Source organism: Pipistrellus kuhlii, unplaced genomic scaffold, assembly GCF_014108245.1.
Source record: "Pipistrellus kuhlii isolate mPipKuh1 unplaced genomic scaffold, mPipKuh1.p scaffold_m20_p_2, whole genome shotgun sequence".
Taxonomy (NCBI): Eukaryota; Metazoa; Chordata; class Mammalia; order Chiroptera; family Vespertilionidae; genus Pipistrellus; species Pipistrellus kuhlii.
In genome coordinates this window covers 7,814,908-7,839,503 of record NW_023425515.1, presented here as the reverse complement: position 1 = coordinate 7,839,503, position 24,596 = coordinate 7,814,908, and the positions used below count along the sequence as shown (strand labels likewise).

General features: G+C 38.1%; 1 protein-coding gene across 1 annotated transcript in view; it reads right to left on the bottom strand.

Moving 5' to 3' along the window:
- CYYR1 (cysteine and tyrosine rich 1) overlaps positions 1–24,596 on the bottom strand; it is a 75,501-nt gene that overhangs the window by 5,924 nt on the left and 44,981 nt on the right. The window contains exon 3 of the mRNA XM_036446843.2: positions 3,022–3,179. Coding sequence (XP_036302736.1) covers positions 3,022–3,179 — 158 coding nt within the window. The remainder of the gene's footprint in view (positions 1–3,021; positions 3,180–24,596) is intronic.

Below are 24,596 nucleotides of genomic sequence, written 5' to 3'. Positions count from 1 at the left end.
TTCAAAAATCATTTTCTGCCAAAGCCAGTTTGGCTCAGTGGTAGAGCCTCGGGCTGCGGACTGAAAGGTCCCAGGTTCGAATCCGGTCAGGGGCATGTGCATTGGTTGCGGGCACATTCCCGGTGCGGGGTGTGCAGGAGGCGGCTGGTTGATGTTTCTCTCTCATCGACGTTTCTAGCTCTCTATCTATCTCCCTTTCTCTCTGTAAAAAATCAATAAAATACATTTTTAAAAAAATCATTTTCTCACTTTGTAGCCAATAATTCTACCATTTTGCAAATATGAACACAACTCTTTTTCTAGAAGACACATTCCAAAACAACTTGAACCTCACCTGAATTTTCAATTTACTGATGACATTAAAAAAAAAAGATAATTTAAATTGATGTCACCTCTTTTCTGTCTTCATATCTTTATGCAGCTTATATTTATGGTCCATCACAGAAATCATTTCTGTGCATCTATCATCAATTTCTTTTTTTCTTTCTTTCCCCATTGCCTGAGGAAACTCCAATCCTAATTAAATCCAACATTTTGGCTCCCCAGCTTTGTACCCAGGAGCTTAGAATAGGAAGATAAAAATGCACAATTGTGCTGATTGATTCTTAAGTGTTCAGACTGTTGGTAGTGACTGGAAATTAAGTATTTCAGCACCCCTCCATTCTCTGAGATTACTGTTTCATGCATTTTTCTTTCTCCTTAACTACAAACACTTCCTTAACCCAATTTTAGTGTAAGACTTGCTTCTGATTTCATTTTTTAAAAAATAGGCACAATAAGAAGACACCTTATCATCAACTTCTCCTCAGATGAGTAGTTGAAAGTCTTCCATGTCCTATACATATTCCTATAAGGTTGTCCTCAAATACTAATTCACTGATTCAAATGGAGTGTTAATTTCTTTTTAAAAAGATATATTTTATTTATTTATTTATTTATTTATTTTTACAGAGAGGAAGGGAGAGGGATAGAGAGTTAGAAACATCCATGAGAGAATAATATCGATCAGCTGCCTCCTGCACACCCCCTACTGGAGATGTGCCCACAACCAAAGTGCATTCCCTTGACTGGAATCAAATCCGGGACCCTTCAGTCCACAGGCTGACACTAAGCCAAACTGGTCAGGGCAGGAGTGTTAATTTCTTAATGAAATATTTCCAAGAGAATTTAAATACTGCAAGCTAGTATTTTATAGAATGTTCCTCAACTTGGGTTTGTCAGATAAGTTTTCGTGCTAAGATTCAGGCTGTGAACTTCCAGCCAAAATACTACACAGATGAAGCTGTGTCACCCGACAATATAAGATGTCCACTTGTCTTTCTTTGGTGATATTAGTTTTTATGTCCCGGTCAAGATGTTGGGTTTCTTCAATTTTATAATTAACAAGAATCTGGAAATACTTAAAGAACATGCACATATTTACTTACCATAAATTGATGATTCTTGTCCTAAATCTTTCTTATGATGGTTTTAAAATGAATTTTCCAACTCCACAACTCCTTTCTATATGTATCCTTTGGCATTTTCTGTTAGCAAGAACCTCCCCCTCCTCCACTGTTTCTATCTATCTATCTATCTATCTGTCTGTCTGTCTGTCTGTCTGCCTGCCTGCCTGCCTGCCTGCCTGTCTGTCTATCTATCTATCTATCTACCTATCATCTAGATGCCTATCTGCTATCAATCAGTCATCAGGTACTCAGTAATGCACTTCAAATCTCAACTCTCTTGATAATGTTAAAATGCCTTGTTATCCTTTCATGGGCATTTGACTTTTATCTCTTTTTAGGGTCCTTCTGTATTATTTCCTTCCAGTTGTGTGTAATACAAGCCAACTTCTTAAAAAGGGGTTAATATGATTACTTTTCTTTGTTTATATTGAATTTCTGGCAAGTAGTGGAAATGTAAGACTGAAATAATAATCCTTATTTTCAAACAGATAGTTTTAAAAACAATTATAATTAAACAGACATCATTCATTCTACCCAACATGACAGGAATTAAAAAACAACAACAACAACAACAACAACAACAACAAAACTATTTCAGAAGGTCACTGTCCAAAGGGTCAGAGATGGCAGATTACCTTTTCTTGGTAATCTCCTTCCCAGTAGAGTAATTATGTTCACTGTCAGGTTCCCTACTGAGCACTTTCACCAAGGGGTACTATAACCTTGGCTAAATTATTTTCTATTCACTTATGTGGCCTCCAGACTATCTCTATTATCACAGGGTTAATTAATTACTATGGGTAAAAACATTTTATATTTCCACACATGGAAGATTTTGAAAAGCATTCAATTCTACTCTGAGTTGCTTCCCCTATCCTTTAAATAAAAGCTTAATTAGTGTCTTTGAGAAGGAAATGAGAAGTAATCAAGCACATTATGTCTCAAAGACCTTGTCTTTTTGCAGTAAAAATGTTTCTACCATAAGGTTTATTATGTTTTTTACATTAATCGGTTTCCAGAGTCAGACATTTACTAAAAATGCAACATGCCTCTGTGATCTGCCAGTGTTAATGATGCCACTATAACATGTAAAAAACATGTTTCCATGTGTGAAATAGAAAGTTCAACCCCCCCCAACAAAAACCCACAAGACTTCACATGAAAATATTTTATGTCTTATAATTTTATAACTAATATTTTAAATGTTTTAGAAATTAATTTTAGCCCAGTTGGTGTGCCTCAACTTTGAGCATAAAGCTATGAACCAAGAGGTCAAGGTTTAATTCCTGTCAGGGCACATGCAGGCTCAATCCCCAGTGGCAGATAGATACACTGGAAGATTGCTCATTGTAGTCAATGAGACAGCCATTGAAAATATGAATATCTTCAAATATCAGGTGGATTTTATTATTTGGATCTAAGTAATTGCCAATGAAAGCTATATTTTCAATCTACATTAATTTAGAAATACACTACATACTCAAGATTATTTCAGTGAGTTTCTTTAATGTTTCGTCTCTCCAAGGAGTAGAGCATCACTTTTTCCTGAGAAGAAGTGAGCAATTTTGCTTACCAGGATAGGAGGCGATGGCATTGATGCGGGCAGTGCTGAGGACACCCACCCGGGTCCCACGGTTGTTTTTCATGCACATGCAGATGCATATGGCGATTCCAGCAATGACTCCCATGATAAATACGATTCCAAAAACAATACCGGCAATCGCCGTGCCCCTAAAGAAGGAAAAACAAAAGTACATTTATTAAAAAGTCTCATAAGGATTCTTCAGACTTTCAAATACAGCTCAATGACTATATGACAAGTGCTTTTCTATGAATGTTAAGAAGAATGTTTTAAAAAAGAGAGAGATAATTCCCTGGTTCAGTTAAATAGTCTTGTACATTCTAATGAATAAATGAAAGCTATAAATCTTTAGGGAATCCTCTTCCAGAACAGCAAACTCATCATTCAGATTCTGGTTTTAAAAATTCAGGTATGTATAAAAAACACAATTCTCCAGATATGTTCTCTAAAATAATAATTAAAAAAAATACATTCTGCCATGTACTTAAACATCAAATAATTTATTTATTTTCTGTAGAGTATATCTGTTTAATGAAGACAACTTGATACATGTCAAAATGTTAAATACAGTTTGACATTTATCCTCATTAAAACTCTCCATTTAGTAGAATTAGAATTAATTTTCTTAATGAAAAAGAAAAACAAACATTTAAAAATTTTATACAGAGGACAGTTATGTCAGATTCCCATTAGATTGAGGAACAATGTAAACAAAACCTTTATTTTATCAATGTTAATGTTTCTCTACAGAAAGTTTTTTATCATGCAACAAAATCACAGAAAGAAAAAATACTGCGTGCATCAATATTATCATTCAGTGTAGAGAATATGATTTGTATGAATCTATTTGTCCACTATTTTGGAAAGTAATGGAAATCTTTATAAATATGTAAATTTTCAACAGGCAATATCATTTGTAGCAATATGTCCTAAAAGAAATGCGTCCTAAAGAAATACAACACAAATAGGTATAAATAATGTACTAAAAATATTTATCCAAGTGTTGTTGCTAAGAGCAAAATACCAGAAACATCCTAATTTCCCTAAAAAGGGAATTGACAACAACAACAAAAAAAGACAAGAATATAATATATACATAGAGAATGAATCCTATACAATGATTTAAAAGGTGAAGAGGTCTATAAATTGAAATGTTCAGGATACATGGTTAATTGAATAATAATACAGCAAATGAAAAATCAAATGTCAACAGAATAATACCAGTATCAACAGAATGATTGAAAGAGGGTAAATTGTATCTTTATCAAATGAAATTTTTGAATGTATAGTGACTACCTTGTAGGATAGGAAAATAAAGCAAATTTTAATTTGTGTACTCTCCAGGAGCAAGCATTTCCAACTCTATTGGCATTTTTTAGTATTTTCTTCCTATTTCTCAAAATATTAGTATATTTCTTTAAAAAATTTTATTTCCACATATTAGCTATTGGCTTTTCTTACAGTTTTTGGAATTGTAAACTCCTCAGACACATCTAATCCTTCATTAAATCAGTCATCAGTATATAGTATATTGACATGATATAATACTTCTAAGTCATTGTTACCTTTCATTTCTCTTATACTTATTTTGTAAGGTATATCAATGAGTTCCCACTTTTCCTTATACCTATTGTTACTCCCTTTTTACTGTCCCCAAATTCTTAGAAATCTTTCAATTATCATCTATTTTCAAACTCTCAAACACAGTAACAATCATTCTATCAGTTCTGTTTTATCCCCATGGTGATTTCCTTCATAGCCTGCCATCTCCAGTGATGCTTTTTGAACCTGGAACTGTTTCTAGACCTTCTTATGGTCCATGGATGTGAAGTGTCTGGACCACATTCTTTCTCTTTCTTGGTGAACTTCCCTGTTCACTGAAGCACATTCTTGAGTGGCTTCTTAAAGAAAGGTTTAAGGGAAATAGATGCTTCAGGATCCTTGCATGCCTGGAAGTGATTTAATGCTACACTCACTTGATAGTTTGGGTATGCAATGCTAAGCTGAAATACATTATTTCTCATAAAAATGAAAGCAATGTTCATTGCCTTCTAGAATTTGGGATTGAAGATTTTTTATGTCAGAGACCCACCTTCCTCAGCTTTGAGTCCATTTCATAAATTGCCAATTTCTTTGCCACCGTTTCCTGTTTTTCTTTGTGGAAGCCTACCTATAAATATAAGAGCCTAAGCAACCATCTGACTGTTAAACGTTCACCCAGTAGCTATGAAGTGCAATGACCATCATGGGGCAGATGCTCTGACCAGTAGAGGAGGAAGCCAATTCCTTGCAAAATAAGCCATGGGTTAGGTTGCTGCTGTGGGGAGGGTGGGAAGAGATTAACCAAAGATCTTACATGCATACTTGAGGCCCTTAGTCCCTGGTGGGGTCTCTTGGGCTGGACAGCAGGGATCAGGACTAAACCAGCTCTCCGACATTCCCCAAGGGTCCTGGATAGGCTAGGTCAGGTTAAGGAATCCAACCAGTGCACAAATCCATGTACTGGGCCTCTAGTTCTGAAATAAGCCTCTGAACCTCCTGGATAAATTCTTTTGTGTTTATTATCCCTATTTGTTTTCTTGAACTACTTTCTGGGGAATTTTACTAACTTATCTTCTAATATTTTATTGAACTTTTAAATTTCAGCTATCACCTTTTATATTTCCAGATGCTCTATCATATCCTCTATTGCAATCTCCCCCCCCCCCGTTTTTTTTTTTTTTTTTTTAAAGTATCCTGTTTTGTTTTCATGGATGTAATTCTCTTAATTTCTGAAGGTATTAATATGTTATTTGAATTTTTCTCTACTCTTTGTATTTCCTCTGTCTAGATTGCTTTTTACTGGTTGTTTATTCTGATTTGGTTCATGTTTGATATTTTCCATAAATGTCTACTTATCCCCAATTTCCTCCTATTTATGAAAGAGGCACTAACTATCTGCTTGGAAGTTCAGTGTGCAAGGCCAGCATCAGGCAGGTGAATTTTCCAGGATCATCTGAGGTCAGTTCCCATACTTTTTTCCTTTGTAGCTGTTCATGTTTCTCTTTAAAAGGATCCTCCAACTTCACACTTTGGGAGTATGAGAGGCTGCCAGTTTCCTGGAGTCTGGAGTTTTACCCAAAAGGGTATGAGCTTTTACAAAATCCTCATGCTTTCAGCTCAGAGACACAGTCTCTCTCTGCTGTGACAGTGGAGGCTTTCAGGATAAGCTTCAGTAAGAAAAGTACCCTCTCCTTCTCCCTCTCCCTCTCCCTCTCTCTTCCTCTTTGAAGTCAATAAGAATATATATAAAAAAAGCTGTTAATATCATAGAGATATTTATATTCATTAATCCCTTTTAAAACAGAGAAAAGTAGAAAATTAGCTTCATTTTGTTTCCTTGGCAGCTGCAGCCAAACTGTCTGCTCTGAAGGTCAACAATGAGGTTGCAACTATTGTGTTAGGTTAGGTTTCTTATTAAATCATAATTTTAGGTGCCCTTGATCCTCTGATACCCATTAACAACTGAAAATTCGTTATTTAAGACATAACATGTATAAAATGTATAGCATAATTTGCTACAATTCAAAAAGCAGTAACAAGCTAATCTTTCTACATATAAATAATTTGGTTTGCTCAACGGTTGGAAAGAAAAAAGCTATCAAGTTGAGCAATTTGACATCACAAAAACCCTGAAAAAAACTGGAGGGGATTCTTTTCTTGAGAGAATGCATGTATTTCAGGGCATGCACATTTTCTGGTTACCAGGAAGACCAAAGTGTGGTTACAGGGTTAGACTTTCAGCCTCACTCCTGACCCCTGGGGAAGGAGGCAGGGGCTGGAGGATTGAGTTAATTCCCATTGGCCAATGACTTAATCAATCACACCTGCTCAAGAAGCACTCCACCCAAACCTTTACAAGGTGAGGTTCAGAGCATTTCTGGGTTGGTGATGGGAGCAGTAACAGAAGCAATGGACCCTTTATTTCCCTTCGCCCACATCTCATTCTATGCATACTTTCCATTTGGCTATTATAATACACAGGTGAGCAGGTAAGTACAGAATTTTCCTGCGTCATGTGAAATTGTTATAGAAATTAGTTAAACCTGAAGGAAGGGGTTGTGGGCATCCCTGAGACAGAGGGCTGTATCTAGGAGCTTGATGCTTGTGACTGATATTTGGAGTCAGTGCAACCTAATGGGACTGAGCCCTGAACCTGTGGGGTCTGACTCTAACTCCAGATAGTTAGTGTCAGCTGTCCTTCTCTGGCTGCCAAAAGTCTTTATAAATGCATATAAGTATCGGTGTGTATTGTCAAACTCCATGGTTGGGTGTTGACCATTTGCTGATACTGAAAAAGTTTGGAACAAAATTATAGCTTAAAATTTGCACCAATATTACACTTTATAATTAAAATATTAAATGTATTTGTAGTGACTCTAGTGATACTATGAAACTGTGGTTTACAGTAATGCTCAGAGATAAAATAATTTATTCCATTAATAGATTTTTATAAATAAAAAGATTCTGATAAATGTTATGATTGTTATAACTATACTCACAACACACTTTTAGGCTCAGCACTCCAAATAGTAATTTAGTATAGATATTTTGACATGGTTTTACTATTAAATAATGTTTAAGATAAATAGTAGTTATGAAAAGAATATAATTGCAACATCTCCCTTCTTCTCTGACATGGTCAATTTACAAAAGCGTCTTATAAAAACAGTGTAATATGAGTTAATTTTTCTATTATAATAACAAATTATAAGTGAAGGGAAGCATTTTAATCTTTTTATCAAAGAAGGAAATATTAAACAATTATATTTACTTAAGATAATTCATGTGTGATGAATGAAAGCAAGGAAAAATATCATTCCAAACAGTAGGGATGAAAGTAAAATGCACACATGAGAAAAACAAAACTTGGCAAAATTCTTCAGACTATTTCATGTTCTCAATAACTCTTTCTTTTGGCCAATGCATTAAAATATTGTAATGAAGAGAGTAATAATGATTTCTTTAAAAAAATATATTTTTTATTGATTTCAGAGAGGAAGGGAGAGGAAGAGATGGAAACATCAATAATGAGAAAGAATGAATCATTATTCGGCTGCCTCTTGCACACTCCCACTGGGGATTGAGCCCACAATCCAGGAATGTGTCCTAAATAGGAATCAAACTGTGACCTCCTGGTCCATAAGTTGACATTCAACCTCTGAACCATGCTGGCTGGCCTGATTTCTTAATACTTGGTTGCATATACAATTTTTTGACCAGGAGGATGTTTTTTGTGAAATAGAATCCAATCCATTTAGCTCAGCCCCAGAGCTGTTTATACTGCAGTGGTCTAGGGACTGCCTTGCCCACATTCTCTCATCTACCCTGCAAAGGTAACCGAGTCTCTTCCCTCTGCCAGATCAATGGACAAAGTCTTACTGGGAAGCAGAGGAGAGGAGAGAGAGGATTCCCAGAACGGTTGGGGGACTGAAGCTCTGAAGCCTGATGGCCAGATTGGATTGGGGGGTGCGTGAGAGGAGCGAGTGTAGAGTCTCTTCCATGTGGGTGATGGCATATGGTTCATAAAACTGTGCTGAAATGGAGACTCTATGAGACATGCGATCACAAGCTAGATTTAAACAGAAGCCACACAGAGCTTTCCCTGCCTTCTGCCTCCCAAACCGAAAAATCCCCAGTTACTGCTAGATGGGATTCTCCCCTTCCTAACGCGTTGGCACAGCTCACCCTTCTGAAGCAACCTTTGCTGAAACTCACACTGAGGTAATTACTTTAATGCATGGTGATTACTTCAAACAGGGCTTTCTTCTTTCTCTTTCTAGGCTTTTTTTTTTTTTTTTTTTTTTTTTTATCATCGTTTGAGTGGTGGGAAAAAATCACAAAGTGGTTTCTCAGCAGTGCCTGCGAGGATTTCGATTGGAAATCTATTTGTTGAGATTTAAGTCCTAAGACGTAAGAGATGGCACCGGATGTTGAAAATACAGAGCCCTCAGAGTAACCTACTTTCCTTCCCATCAACTGCAGCGTGGCTTCTCCAGTTATTGACCTGGCAGAATAGCAGCTACCTTTCAGGCTCAGACGTTTAAAAATTTAATCAGGTTCCTATAGGACTGGGCTGGATGCCGGAAGTTGTAAACCTTTCCAAATTAACTGCTGAAACCGGTAACAGACCATGATGGCACGGTGGACCCCTGGCAGTGAGCCCACCTGCTGTCTAACCCAGTGTCTTCTCCTGGGGCGCTGCCCACTGCTAGACTGTTCATGACAAGTGGGCCTGCCCACCCGAACAATTGTGATCCTCTTCCTGGACCTTAGCAATTCCTCACCCTCTGCAGAACAGGCCTGTGCTTGATCACTGTCTGCTGGGGAGATCCCTGGTTCCAGCTGGCCTCCACCCATGCACCAGGCCTCTATCCTCTATTATAAAAGGGAAAAAATGCAAATTGACCCTAAGGGCGAAACGAACAGAACAACTGCTCAACCAATCACTATGAGGTGCACTGACCACCTCTCAGTCCCCTTCCCTGACTGGCAGGCTCTGATTGCCCGATGGCAAATGGGGAACCAGGAGTGGGTGGTGGGAGGGGGCAGAGCCGGCAGAGGGCAGCCAGGGAAGATGGCCCAGATCACAGGCCAGGCCCAGGGACAGTACCTGCACATGAATTTCATGCCGGGCCTCTAGTTAAAAATAATAGCCTTTGAGTTATTCTTAGATTGCTGCATGCAGTCTGATCTTCCGCTCCAGGTTTTCCTACCGTTAGAATCTAATTGGATCAGAGAATGCCTGGGATCCCCTCCAGCTCCTCAGTAGCACAGCTAATTAGCAGAGATTCCACTTTATTATTATAATACAGCTGTTGCAGGTCAAGAAGAGAAAGCAAAGCAGAGGTGGAACTCTCACACTAATGAAGATACAAGAAAAGATTAGAAGAGTTTGAATTTCCTGTGTGATAATTAATTCCAGTCCAACAAGAACAAAGTTCTATGAATATTGTAATAGGAGCTCCGCTGACTTATTCACACAAATCTCTCCCACAACATCACCTCTAATTCTGAGGTGGGAATAGATAACGCTTTTCAATAATTCTTATCTCGTTTATTGTCAATTTAAGCAATGATCTCAAGTCGGTAGAGATGTAATAATGATCCAGATAGCATTAAGCATTTTATCTAAGCAATTAAAACTGCAGGCACTTATTCATATCATCTATCTAGCTCTCACTTACTAGTAATTATTTCTGCTTTCAAAGATAGTCTTGTCCTGAAGATATTGTCTAAAATGGCTACACCACAAGCAATGCTTGGTTTGGAAGGTATTATACATGATTTTTTTAAAGAGCATAAATGATTCAGAAGTCCAATCGATTCTGTGCATTTTTAGGAGCAGCTAATATAATGTGCTTGAAGGTTTCACTGTATTCTTTGGCATTCCAATAGGCTAGGGAAGGGGCTCCTCACTCTCACTGCCATGAACCATGTGTGCAGGTGTGTGTGGGGGTGAATTACTCTGGGTATCAGAGTGGCAGGAAACCAGTTTTCTCTCTTGTGAGTGCCTCAGAAGACAGGCAAACTTCACATCCTGTTCCATCTGGTAGGACAGAGGAAAAGAAGGAGAACTGGACTGGGAAATGACAGCTCTCCTACTGGGAAGAAAACTAATTAGCTAATAAAGCTGTGTCCTCCGGCAGAATAAGGAAAACTGTAGTTATTCAGGTAATTACCTTGCCAGTGTAGACAAGCGAATAGCAAATTACAGTGTGGGTGTTCACTATAGATCAGCGATTTCCAACCTTTTGCATCCCATGGCACACATAAACTAATGACAAATTCTGCAGCACACCAAAAAGTATAGTGTATTGTTTGCCCATCTGACAAAAAAGAAAAAAAAAAAAAAAAGACAATGACCTCATTGATCCCGGATCTGTCTCCTGGTTCAACAGTGTTTGGACGGAACAGACTCAGGGACACTTTTCTCACCCTTCTTCCAGCCTCCCTCCTGTATCTCATCCAGTCACCACCTTCAGAACCACCCTCAGGCCAGCCTACACACTGGTTTCTTTTCTACCTTAACTCCTTAGAGCACATGTGTCAAACACAAGGCCCGCGGGCCAAATCCGTCCCGCCAGGCCTTGCAATGTGGCCCGCACCGCGCTGTCATCACTGCACTCTGCTGCGTTTCCATCACAATGACAGTTTATGACTGTTCAGTAAACCATTCGGCCCGCGATTTAGGCTGGATTTTAGATTTTGGCCCCTTCTCTGATTGAGTTCGACACCCCTACCTTAGAGCCAAACAACCATGAGCTCCCAAATGCATCAGAATAATTCCACCCACGTGGAGGCTGCTGCCAACCGCCTGTCCCCCCTGCCTCTGCAGGCCTCCCAGACCTAGCTCTCTTGGGGCTTCAATGGTGACCCTGAAGATGTGGCTCTCAGGGGTGTGGGCCACTTCTTTCAGGAGTTGGCGAAGAAGAAGTGCTAGGTTTTGAGCATCTCTTAAAGGTGCAAAACCAACGTGGTGGCCACATCTTCTTCCAGGACGTGCTGACACCTCCAAGGTGAGTGGGCAAAACTCAGCGCCCTTGGAAGCCCCCTGGCCTTGGAGGGGAACCTGACCCAGGCCCTCTTGGAGCTTCATGTCCTGGTTCTTCCTGCTCAGACCCTCAGCTCTGGGACTTCCTGGAGGACCACTTCCGGGGTGAGGAGGTGAAACTCATCAAGAAGATGGGCTACACCTGATTCACCTCCGCAGGCTGCTGGCCCTCAGGCTGGGCTGAGCGAGTTTCTCTTTGAAAGGCATGACTAGGAGCCTTTGGAGGCCAGAGGCCTTTCAGAGGCCCCTCAGCATCCTCCTGTGTCTGGCTTTTGCCTGAGCCTCTCCCCTAAACTACTAGCCATTCTTTTAACCACCCTGAAGCCTTCTCTCATGCATTGGACCAAATGGAAACAATAAAGCTTTTTGCAGAATAATAATAATAATAATAATAATTAATAATAATAGTTACTTACCATTTTTGCTCTAACATGACTCTTAAAAAATCAGATGCCTATACTTGTATATAAAGATCTCTGGTACGAAGAATTAACCAATCTGATGCAACTTTATTATGGGACTTGACCAATAAGATGCAACTCTACTATATGATCAATATATTTTATGGTACAAGATGGAGCATGCACACTGGACAACTATTGTTGTGTGCTATTGTCATTTTTTTTAATTTGCCAATCTAAGGGGGAAAGGCCAATGCTCCTGACTAAATAGTCAGGTATTTAAAAATAGCTGTTTTAAAAATTCTTGCAGCACACCAGTGTGTTGAAAATTACTACTATAGATTAAAATTTCTTCTGATCAAATTAATGCAGATTGGGCAGAAAGAAGAAGATCCAACAAGGAGAACACAGCATTAGGGAATTAGCAGGTGATCATCTTTATTGCCACAGATTTATCTAAGGTGAGTGAGTGCAGGCAGCGGGGATGTGGCAGAGACAGTAAGAACTACATTTCCCAGCTTCCCCAGCTTCTTAGAGGAAAGAGACTATGTGACAAATTCTTCTCAACATACTATTAAAGCGAGTGCTGCATCCCTTCCAGTCAGGTTAGTAAGGATTCTGTGTTTCTTCTTCACCTTCTTTTACTATCCCAGCCTGTCTGTGGTACTGGAACCATTCCGGGATGGTGAGCCTACAGTATGGAGGAGATCGAGTGGCTGCCTCACAGCTTGAGAGAGATACAAACAGCTTTTGTGTTCAAGAAATGAAGTGGTATTGGGCTAAGACCCTTAGATTTCAGAGTTTATCTGGTTCTGCAGAATAGCCTAAGTATCTTGACTAAGGTATGGATGTTTTGATTCAGAGCATAGGAGGTGGATTTACCATGACAAAGTTTAAATCCTGTTTCTACCACTAATGAGCTCTGTGAGTTGACCTCTCTGAGCTTCAGTTTGCGGGGGCAAGAATCTTGCTACCAGAATGAGACATTGTAAAAGGGCTTCAACTCAGGAAATAATTATGGAAGTCCAGGGGTCGGCCCTGGAAATGCTACCTTTTAAGACAGGAGTAATTTCCAAGGAATCAGGTGTGGCTATCAGGCTCCCTGAGTTCTGCAGCTGAATGAGGCCCACAGTTATCCTGATTTGGTCAAGAATATGAGCGCCAGTCCCATTATGCCTCAGAGTGAAGCCTGTGGTCCTTACCTCTGGTTTCATGTTAGATTTAAATTAAATCTCTCTCTCTCTCTCTCTCTCTCTCTCTCTCTCTCTCTCTCTCTCTCTCTCACACACACACACACACACACACACACACACACACACATAATACTGATGCCTGGCCCTAATACAAAGTAATTAAATCAGAATTTCTGATTTGTATTTGTGATGAGATTCTGATATTGTTATATTTTTTAAAGTCACCTTCTGGTGCTAATCTAGAATCTCAGAGTTGAGGATCAATGAGCTGCTATAACAAAGAGGTCTAAAGCTACTTAAGAGCTTTCAGTTTAAGCTGAAATTGGTTAAGAAGGTGAAGGGCAGGTCCAGGGGGAAGAAACATAAGCTTGAATCTGATATGTGGAACTGGAAAAAAGAGATGATTTTAGCAGCAATTTCTCACCAAAAAAGATAGTAATTTAAGTCAAAATAGTTCTGTTTACAAAAATGAAATAGAAGAAACATCATTATGTATATGACTATTATTTTCTTTTCAGCCCTCATTTTATTTCATGTTTTCAGTCTACTGAATGCATTTGAAATATGGGAAGAAATTATGGGTGCACAAAATGAATTTCCAAGATAGAAAAATATGTCTGATCGGTCATACACAAAACTAGGAAAATCTTAACAAAAAGTTAAAAATACAGAGTTTGCAATTGTTTGCAATCTTTACTGCTCAGAGATAGTCATTAAAATATATGTTTGGCTCTATGAAACAGGCAGATCAGTCCTTCCCAAATAGGGAGAAAGCTTAGTCCAGCAACCTGGAATTGACAGATTGGTTCAGACCCATTATTTATCCAACATCCTATTCTATTGCTGACCTTTACCCACATCTAGCAAGAAAGATCAATTTTCTAGAAGATATAAGTAAAACTTAGTGAAATGTATATTTTAATTTCCTTTAGTCATTTATAACTGTTACTAAAATTTTCCCTAAGCAGTTGTTGAACTGCTTAAGTCCAGTGGGATGACAAATTTGAAAGTATCTGCTGGCAATGAAAGGTATAAATTGGACAGTAACATATAATCTCTTGGCTTTGAGGATATAGAAAGGTCATTAAAGAATACTCTATTCACTTACACTAAATTGCATGGGTGCCAAGGGATTTTATTTTTTCTTCTTTACTTGGCATCAAAGTCAACAGTCTTAATAAATTTTTCTGGTGCTTCAAATATTCACACACTTTCTCAGATTTAATTTGCAAGTAAGCCTCTTTTCAACAATGTAACCTCATCAGGAAATTCAAATCATAAAAATTTCAGAGTTTGGGATTATGTCCACCAGTTCATGACTTCAAAGACTGTTCCATCAATCTTCTATCAAGCCATAGAACATAAAATAAATCCTTTAACAAGAATTTGGATTTTATTCTATTAAATAAAGGCCATTCTTTAAAAAAACAAATCAGCTAGCATGCCTACAAAGAAAAATGATCATAGAGCTTTTGGCTCTATTCTATAAATCTTAGCCTCTTTTTCCCCCCATCTGCTACGAGTGGATAGTTTGCCACTTATATTTGTCCCTAAGGGAAGTTCTAGTACTACATGAGTATAAAACAAATATAACTTGGTCTTTTACTATTTTAAGTTCAAGTTATTAAAATGCCATGGACTCAGTGAAATGTGACTCATATACGACCAACCCGAGAAGGAGTCACACATACTGCTTCTGACAATATTGTGATAATATAAAACTAATAAAATTTTTGGGGTGATAAATCCATTTAAGATCAAGGCCCCTAAATGTTATGTTTTAAAATGCCTAAGAAACAAGCATTCTTTTCTACATTGAAAGACAAGCGAAACATGGCTTTTTCAGGAGACCCATGTGTAAATATTGATTTTATGCTCTCCACTGAATGAAAAAGTCTGAATTAAATCTCAAATTGAGTTCCCATATGCCATTTTTGTCATATATTTTCATTAGGTTTGAAATTTCAAGCAGCTAAATTTGACATCAGCTTTATAATATTCCCATCTTTTACATTTCAAAAAAGAATGAATGCTGTAAGCTACCCATTGTCTACACTATCATGAAAGTGCAGCAGGTAACACAGAAGGCTGATGGAACTTGGGCTTTTTCAAGGGCTAAAAGCTGTGCACAGATTGTTCTGTGGAGACAATGGTGGCTCAAGGCACCTAACCCAGTGGTCAGCAAATGAGAAACAGATCTCTTCATAAATTTGTCCACTGTGGATGTAGTACCTATTCAGATGTTTGTCTAGGAACTGTAGATCCAGAAAGTGTCTCTTTTAAATGATACCAGAGATGGATGACAGTTAGACAAGATATTAAGAAATATTAAAGAAATTATAATTAAAATGAGCTTTGAAAGGTGAGCTGGTCAAGGAAGTAAAAGGAAGTATTCAGAAAGAAAAACAAGCTGTAAGAGAGTGAGAAAGAGGGTAGGGCCAATAGTAAGAGAAAACAGTTCAGTATAGTAAGTACTGTAAGTAGCTTTGATGGCAGGAAGACTAATGGTTGCAGATGAGATCAGAGAGCTCATAAAAGGCCTTGAAAACCACGGTAAAGTGTGACTGGATAGTGCAGAGCTCAGCGGCAAGAATAGAGATGTCTTTCAGCAGAATATCCATAGATTAACAAATAGTTTGCAAGATGCAAGAATGGAGAGACCGGGTCATCAATTAGGAGTTTGCAAAAGAGGTGAGGAAAGGCATGGGCAAGTGCCGTGGATTGAATGGTGCTCTTCAAAAGATGCGTCCCTGGCCTAACTCCCAGAACCTGCGAATGTTATCTTATTTGGAAAAGGTCTTTACTGAACTTAAGAATCTTGAGATCAAGAGATCGTCCTGGACATCTGGATGGTTCCAGATCCAGTGACAGGTATCCTTATAAGAGACATGCACAAAAGATTTGACAGAAGCAGGCAGTGTGACCACAATGACAGAGAGTGGAACAAGCCAAGGAATGTCAATAGCCCCCAGAAACTAGAAGAGACAAGAGGAGAGTCTCCCCTTAGAGCCTCTAGAGCACATGTGTCAAACACAAGGCCCGCGGGCCAAATCCGTCCCGCCAGGCCTTGCAATGTGGCCCGCACCGCGCTGTCATCACTGCACTCCGCTGCGTTTCCATCACAATGACAGTTTATGACTGTTCAGTAAACCATTCGGCCCGCGATTTAGGCTGGATTTTAGATTTTGGCCCCTTCTCTGATTGAGTTCGACACCCCTACTCTAGAGGGAGCCAGGCCCTGCTAATATCTTGCTACCTTGACTTCAGACATCTGGCTCCAGGACTGTGAGAATAAGTTTTTCTTGATTTTAGCTACACTTTTTGGTAATTTGTTATGGCTTCATCAGTAAACAAATACAGCAAAGCAAGAGAAAGCCAAGGTAAGGGGAGGGAGAGAACACAGTGCATTTGGGACACTACAAAGTACAGTAGAGCAGAATGGCAGAGAGTTCATGAGTGAGACCAGAAATGAGGTCGACAGACAAGCAGGAGGTTTTATTTCTGAAAAGTTGCTGGGTCTGAATGCACAAAATATCAGCGAGCACATGAAAATGGTGAAAAAGAATTATGTTCTTCAACAATAGGGAAAAAATGGGAAAGGGTGGGAAATGAACAGAATGCAGTATTTTCTTTCTGGAGGAAAGGGTCTATGGCAGTGAAGGCAGAGAGGGAGTTAGGGCTGAATGTGGGAAATTTCTATCCAGTCAAATACAAGGCAGTGTCTTTTCTTGTTTTTATATATTTATATTAATTTCAGAAAGGAAGGGAGATGAAGAGAGAGAGATAGAAGCATCAATGATGAGAAATGCATTGATTGGCTGCCTCCTGCATGCCCCACACATGGGACGGAGCCTACAACCCGAGATGGGCCCTGACCAGGAATCAAACCATGACTTCCTGGTTCATAGGTGGATGCTCACCCACTAAGCCATGTCAGCTGGGCCAAGGCAAAGTCACCCAGTGACTTTGTTATGGTAGCCCACGCAGATTAAGACACTGCCATTTGCTTTGCAGGTAGTCAGAGTGTAGATGAAAATGTATAGCAAATTTGATAAGAAGAGTAAGTTACATTTATAGAGCAATAGGAGAATAACAAGTTATTTATGAACATAAGCATTTCAAAAGGAAGATAAAGTCATGGTATGCTCCTTATACACTAATTATTTTAGGCTGTAATCCCCTCAATAGAAAATAGTTAAATTATTTTGGCCCTTATAATTTCTCTTGGATTTTGCATCTACAAGGATGAAATATCACAGTATCTGTCTTTTCTTTTATAGATCACCAATTCCTTCTATTCCAGAAACAAGTGTCATAAGTCTATAAATTGTTTGACCCCCAAATATATTCCTTTTTCCTCTTATTTGTCTCCATGTTGTAATACACCTGTGAGCTGCAGGCAATGTTACAGCTAAGATAAGACATTTTATTTAAGTTCTCTTATCTTTAATGCTCTCTGTGGAACAGGTGGTACTCTGCTTCTGAAGGTGCATGCTTTTGATGATGAATTTTCTTTTTATTCTTTATTCACATGTGCTAGTTTGTTTTTGACCAAATGCTTATATTCTGCTCTATAGTAAATATGGTCAAGAGGGTATTTGCTCTTGTCAAAAATGTCTATTTTATACTTAATTCTGGAGGTAGATGGGAGGAGGAAAGGAAAATAAAGGGGATAAAACTCTTAACAAGTTTAACATTCTTCCCCCCCTCATTCTTCCCCACCCAAGATTCTCCATTATAGGAGAGAATGTATGGGTACCTCATTTATTTGGGATATTAGTGAGATAATTTGGAGTTTGTTCTTGAGTAGTGGGACATGCTTTCAAATATCCAAGTCCTGCCTTCCTAAATACTTTATTCTTTTAAAAAGGGAAATGTAATTTGAGGTATATGATTAAAATTGAATAAAAATATATTTTAAGAGTGCATTATTAAGAAATACATGTTATTGATTAAAAATTCAAAGGTTATTAAACAAGTCCTAAAGGAATAATAATAAAAAATAACATAGTCTAATTTAAGAAATAAATTATAGCCGTAACCGGTTTGGTTCAGTGGATAGAGAGCATCGGCCTGCAGACTGAAGGGTCCCAGGTTTGATTCTGGTCAAGGGCATGTACCTTGATTGCAGGCACATCCTCAGTATGGGGGTCTGCAGGAGGCAGCTGATTGATGATTCTCTCTTATTGATGTTTCTAACTCTCTACCCCTCTCTCTTCCTCTCTATAAAAAAAAATCAATAAAATTAAAAAGAAATAAATTATAGGTTAAATATTTTTGTTTTAACTCCTCCCTCCAAGACACTAGAATATTCTCATATATATCTTATCAAAGATATCTAGATTTCTTCTACATTCTTCTTTTTTTTTCAACCTCAGCATTTTTATTTTATTTCTGTTCATTTTTGTGTCCTTCCCATTCCCTATCTGCCTGAAATCCTGTTGCCTAGAGACCACTCTTGAAGAACATGCACTATCACGGCCTCTTGGAGATTTAACATCTAATGAGGAGCTGACAGAAATCATCAGCTTGTCTTAAGCAGGTAACATTGTTAAAAAGTCACAATAAAACACTTGTCTGGATATTACCTACTCAGACTATCATAGCAAGTATAGCATTCAGAGGAGAAAAAATACCTTTGGGAAAATCTGAATTTTATAACTCCTTGCAAAAGGGAGGTGTGATAAAAATTGAAATATGTACTTTTTAAAAAAATAAGTGAACATTTTAGGTTTCCCCACATTGCTTATGTATCTTAATTTAAAAAAACTATTCTAAAGGCTCTATTATCTGTATTTTTAGTTTTTCTGTGAATCTATTGACATTCTCTTTATCCCAAAGGCGTTTTAAAGCAACAAATTAATAAAATGGCATAAGAACAACTGTAAAAAAAAGTCGACAATAAAGGAGAGGAAACACAGCTATAAGGACATCATATCAGCAAAGAAACAACAAGAAACAATCGATAATCAAACTGAAAAGGCGACTGATGAAATCAAAGGAAATATTTGCAAATTATGTGTCTCATAAAGGGTTAACATCCACAATATATAACAAACCCATTTAACTCAATAGCAAAAACTCAAATGGGTAAAAAAAAAAAAAAAAAAAAAAAAAGAACCCAAAAAATGTAGACATTTTTTCCAAGAAGACAATCACATGGCTGACAGGTACATGAAAGGTGCTCATCACTAATCATCAGGGAAATGCAAATCAAAACCACAGTGAGATATCACCGCACACTTATTAGAATGGCTGCCATCAAAATGACAAGATAACAAATGCTGGGGAGAAGGTGGAGAAAAGGGAACCCACGTGCACTGTTGGTGGCATTGTAAATTGGTGCAGCCACTAGGAAAAACAGTGTGAAGGATCTTCAAAAAATTAAGTAAAAGCACAGCCCTCATATGATCTAGTAATTCCACTTTTGGGTACTTAGCTGAAGGAAACAAGCTCACTGCCAAAGAGATATGTGCACACCCATGTAGAATCTAAAGAACAAAATCAACAAACAAAACAGAAACAGACTCACAGAGCCCTGAAGGTGATTTTGGTGCCACGTTCAGAGTCAAAGCGCTGCAACAGATGAATGAGCCCAGTGATTTTATAATAGTCTGAAGCAGCTCTCTGTGTTTCTCTAGTATCAGTGTCTCCTGGGGCCCTGAGTCGTACACCTTAGACACCTGACCCAGATGCTCATGCTATGAATCCTTTCATTCTAGGGAAGAGAGACAGGCTCCGAAAATGCATGATCTTCGGAAGCTCCCTACCCAGTCTAGGTGAGTGCCCCACTTGCAAAATGACCCTGGTCCCTCATGTGAGTTTTACAAGCAAAATGCATAATAAACAGAGGCTCTAGGTTTATAGGTGATCGCAGAAAAACTAGAATCATTCCTATTACCATCCTTTTCATAACAGTACTAGTGAGCTCTGAGGTTGCATTTTTCCACTTGCTGCACAAAAGTGTGAAGAGTATAATAATTCAACTTGGGAAGAATTTAAATAGTAGCTATGAAAACCCTCAGCCCACAGTTGCTGTGATTTTTCACTCCTCTCTTCTAAAGGGTTCATTTTACTTTTGACTTTAAAATTCTCACTCAATTTTGACAGGAGACATATGACTCAGTTCTTTACAGTACCAACCCTGTAAAAACAGATGAGTCAGCCACCAGTTATAACAGCACATTATTGCAGGACTCAGCCAAACATGCCTTATGCTGTCTAGAGAGGACTTTCAAGTTGATGAGGCAAAAACAGCAATGCCCCAACCAGAACGTATGTTGTCCTGTAATAAGAAAAAAAAAAGATCCAAATAAAATTACTAAACAACATTGTATTCCTGAAATGTAGTCCCTTAAAAATATCTGACATCTTTACGCTCCCCATTATTTAATTGTTAATTTTAGAATAGCTGCTCTCTTCAATGAAATCTATTTTTATACAAATTACAGAATTCAGATCCCCACAGGAACTAAGAAACTAGGAGCTGATTTTTCTCAACAAGCTTCCCTTTCAAAGCCAAAGCACAGAGTGCACAAGAAAATAAGCTTGGCCCTAAGAAGAATAGTAATCATCTAATACCAACGGCCATGAGCCAAAAAAGGAATTACAGAGATAAATCAATCTGGAGCAATAAAATGCCCCCCCTCAAAACCCGAGTAAGAAAAGTTCAATATCAAACTACTGATTATTTTCAATATTCCCAATAAACTGCTGAAAGAAAAGACTACATTTTCCCTCATGAAGGATATGACTAAAAATGCCACTTTTTACTCAATGAGCATCCTAGGATGGATGGGTGTCGAGATATAGGCATGTCATCTTTTAAATTACATTAATCCCAGGCAATAGAGCTAGAATGGGTATTTAGAGCTATGAATTCATTCCACATGGACTGAGCACTTACTCTGTATCTACTATATATAGCTCTGTGTTAGGGGTTTGGCACACAGAGTTGTCTTGGGTTGGGGGAGAAGGGGGCAGATGTAAGCTCAATGTCTCCATTGAAATAGTTATATATGAGAGACCCTGGAGGGAAGATCAGAGAAAGTTTTACAAATGGCATGACATATAAGCAGAGGCGGAAGGCAGTAGGAATTTGCCAGTTAAACAAGATGAAAAAAATATTCTGGCAGAGGGCATGTGCAAAGTCGCTGATGTGTGAAATAGCTGATAAAGTTTGTAAAACAACAAGCAATTTTGCGTGGCTAAGGCAAAAGTTGCCATTTTCTCCTGCCTTATTTTCTCACAACTTGGTTTTTGTACTTCTTTGAGACATCTTAATGGGAGATACTGGTGTATTGGGATATTTATTGGTCAACTGCTGATAGCAGCTGTAGAAATAATTGAGATGAGAAGTATTAAAATAGGCTGAGCTTCTGCTGCTGTGACAAGCCCCGAATCTCAGTAGCTAAACTGAAGAAGTTTATTTCTTCCTCCACCAAAGTCTGCTGAAGTCATACAATTCACCAGGAGAGCTCTCCTCCATACAGTGACTCAGGGATTCAGGCTCTTTGCATTGAAAGGTCCCACCGAGGCTTTTAGCTAACCCAGCCCAGAAATGGTGCACAGTTTTGTTGAGTGTGCAATATCAGAGCTACCCCAATGAGTCCACTTCACTACAAGAGGGTGTCCTAGGAAGCAGAGTCTTCTATTTGCCCTGGAAGGAAGAGACCTGGATATTGGTGAGTACTCCTCAATTCCACCAGAGCAGCCAACTCTGGAATGATCTTTTTAAGATGCAGCCTGATGTACTGGAGAGAGCACTAGTGTAGGGCTGAGCCTAAGAGCTGGTTAAACCAGTCACTATCCATGTGGCCTTGACTAAATCAGTTATCATCTCTGGGACTGTTTTCAAGTCCTCAAGGGGAAATAATCCATATCCTGCTTATCTCACAGGGGTTTGTGAGTCTCAAATCTGAAAGTTCGAAAATAGGATTCCTAAATGTATGGTCCCTTTCAAATGCAAATGCACAAATAATAAAACACGGAAAGCCTGCCTGTATGAGAGAAAAACAATTATACTCCCATTTTACATCAATGTTGATAAAATAAAGTCATCCCATTGTTCAAGCTATAGAGAATGGTAGCATTTCTAGATCTGCCAGTTTCATAGCTGTTATAACTAAGCACTGAAGTTTATGTCTAGTGTAGTATATGAAATGAGCAAGAAGAAAATGCCAAGGAAATTCAGAGGTTGAACAAACATTTAAGATTACCAGAAGCACACGTTTGCAGACTATGAAGATACTTTTGTGTTATGGTTGCCTTCAAGCATGAATGATTCCAATATTGGCAGCTTATGTGGTATCTTGTGCTCTGTTGCTGGAGAGAGTCCTCCTGGATCAGCTACTAAGCAACAAGGTCAATCATATTATCTAAGGATTGATGTGTATTTAGGACAAAGTGTAATATCAACCAATATCAGCTATTTGAAAATCATATCAGAATGTATTTAAGCATATATCAAAATCTTTTAATAACCTTAGTTTTTATAGTGTTGGAAAATGAATGAGTACATTTGTTGTCAGACTTCAAAAAGATACTAAATTTATACACAGTTATTTTCTTAGTCACCTAAAACTGTTACTGATGGTGAAAGGTTAATATTAATAATGGTGATAATGATCTTATTTATCAGTTTTGTATAGTCAAAGAAGTCTTATAAATAACAAATCTAATTTTTAAATACATTTAATGTGAAATACTTAACAATGTGGATTCTACAATGAAAATACACTTTGGGTTCTGTGGAAAAATCAGGCAGAATCCTATGACAGAAGGGTAGAAGGAGTCTAAGTCACCTGTTCTAATTCTCTACCAAATTAATAAACTGTTCTTGTGGAGAATTTCTTGTTAACTTAGCATGCCTTAAAAAATAAAAAAATAAAAAAGCTTCATTGAGGTATACTTAACATATAATAAACTCCACTGAATTGTTTTTGCAACTTTTCAAAAATTGACAATTTTTTTTTGCAGGTATGTTCCTGCATTCTTTATTCTAATCCATTGGTCTAGGTGTCTATCCCATACCACATTATTTTTATTATTGTAGCTTTGTAAATAGTCTTAAAATTGGAGGGTGTACTTCCTGTAATTTTATTCTTCTTTTCCAAAATTTATTTGGCTATAATTTTTTAAAATACATTTTTATTATTGATACTATTAAAGATATCTCCCTTCCCTCTCCTTTCCTCTTCTCCTCCCAGTCCCCAACACAACTTCCGTGCGCGCCCGCCCCCACCCCCCAACTCCCTAGGTCTTCACTACTCTATTGCCAGTGCCCATGGGCAGATGAGTTCTTTGGTTTATCTCTTCTTGTCTCCCCAACCCCACATATAAATTTTGAAATTAGCTTGTCTATAAATTACCATAATGTCCTGCTGAGATGCCATTTATTATCTATGTGAAAGCTAACTCCATTTCTATATATACCTCTGATAGAAAAATATTTCATATATTAAGCAGACATTTGCCTCTTTAGAACCTCCACTCATTATTCTAGTTCCAAAGATTTTTTTTCTTTTTTTAGTAATAGTACTGTGCACATATACTAAACAGGAGCACTGTTACAGTCATTTAAAAGAAATAGATTGATAGCCTAAAATGTTAGAGACCACCAACCAGTCAGTACAAATGAGGATATCTTACTTGAACCATGTCATGGTATTTTCCTGCCTCGTTACTGTCCCACATAACTCTGATATAAACAAAAGAAGGTGGAGCTACCAAGACTAGCCACAAATAGATACCCATAGTCGCGTGCTGGGATGCACACAACATATGAACAATGAGATAAAGCTCTCTGAAGCCGAAGGTCACTGAACCAAGATTTCTGACACATGCCCAAGTGCAGGCTATTCAAAGAGAGAGTGTATTTCATAAGCTGTTTTATAAGAAGTGTTGAAAGAAAATAGGACTAGGTGGTTGCAAAGTGAATGCTCCTTTGTTTCCACATGCTGGCAATTTATACTACTGCCTTGGCTCAAGGGTTAGAGTTAACACCCCACCCCAAAGATTGTTGAGAATGATTGCTTTTCTCCTTTTAGTCTGCCCTGGTTGGGTGGCACAGTTGGTTAGAGAATTGTGCTGATACCTAAGGTTGCTGGCTTGATCCCAGGTCAGGGCACATATAAGAATCAATCAAATAAATAAGTGGAACAACAAGTTAATATTTCTCTCTCTCTCTCTCTCTCTCTCTCTCTCTCTCTCTCTCTCTCTCTCAAATTAATAAAAATGTAAGTACTAAAGAATAATATATAAATGAAATTTCACTTTCTTAGACTACTCTCTGTTGGCAATCTTTTCTTTGAAGTTTGTTCCCACATTTAACCCTTTTTTTTTTTTTTTGGAGTGTGTGTGTGTGTGTTGTGTGTGTGT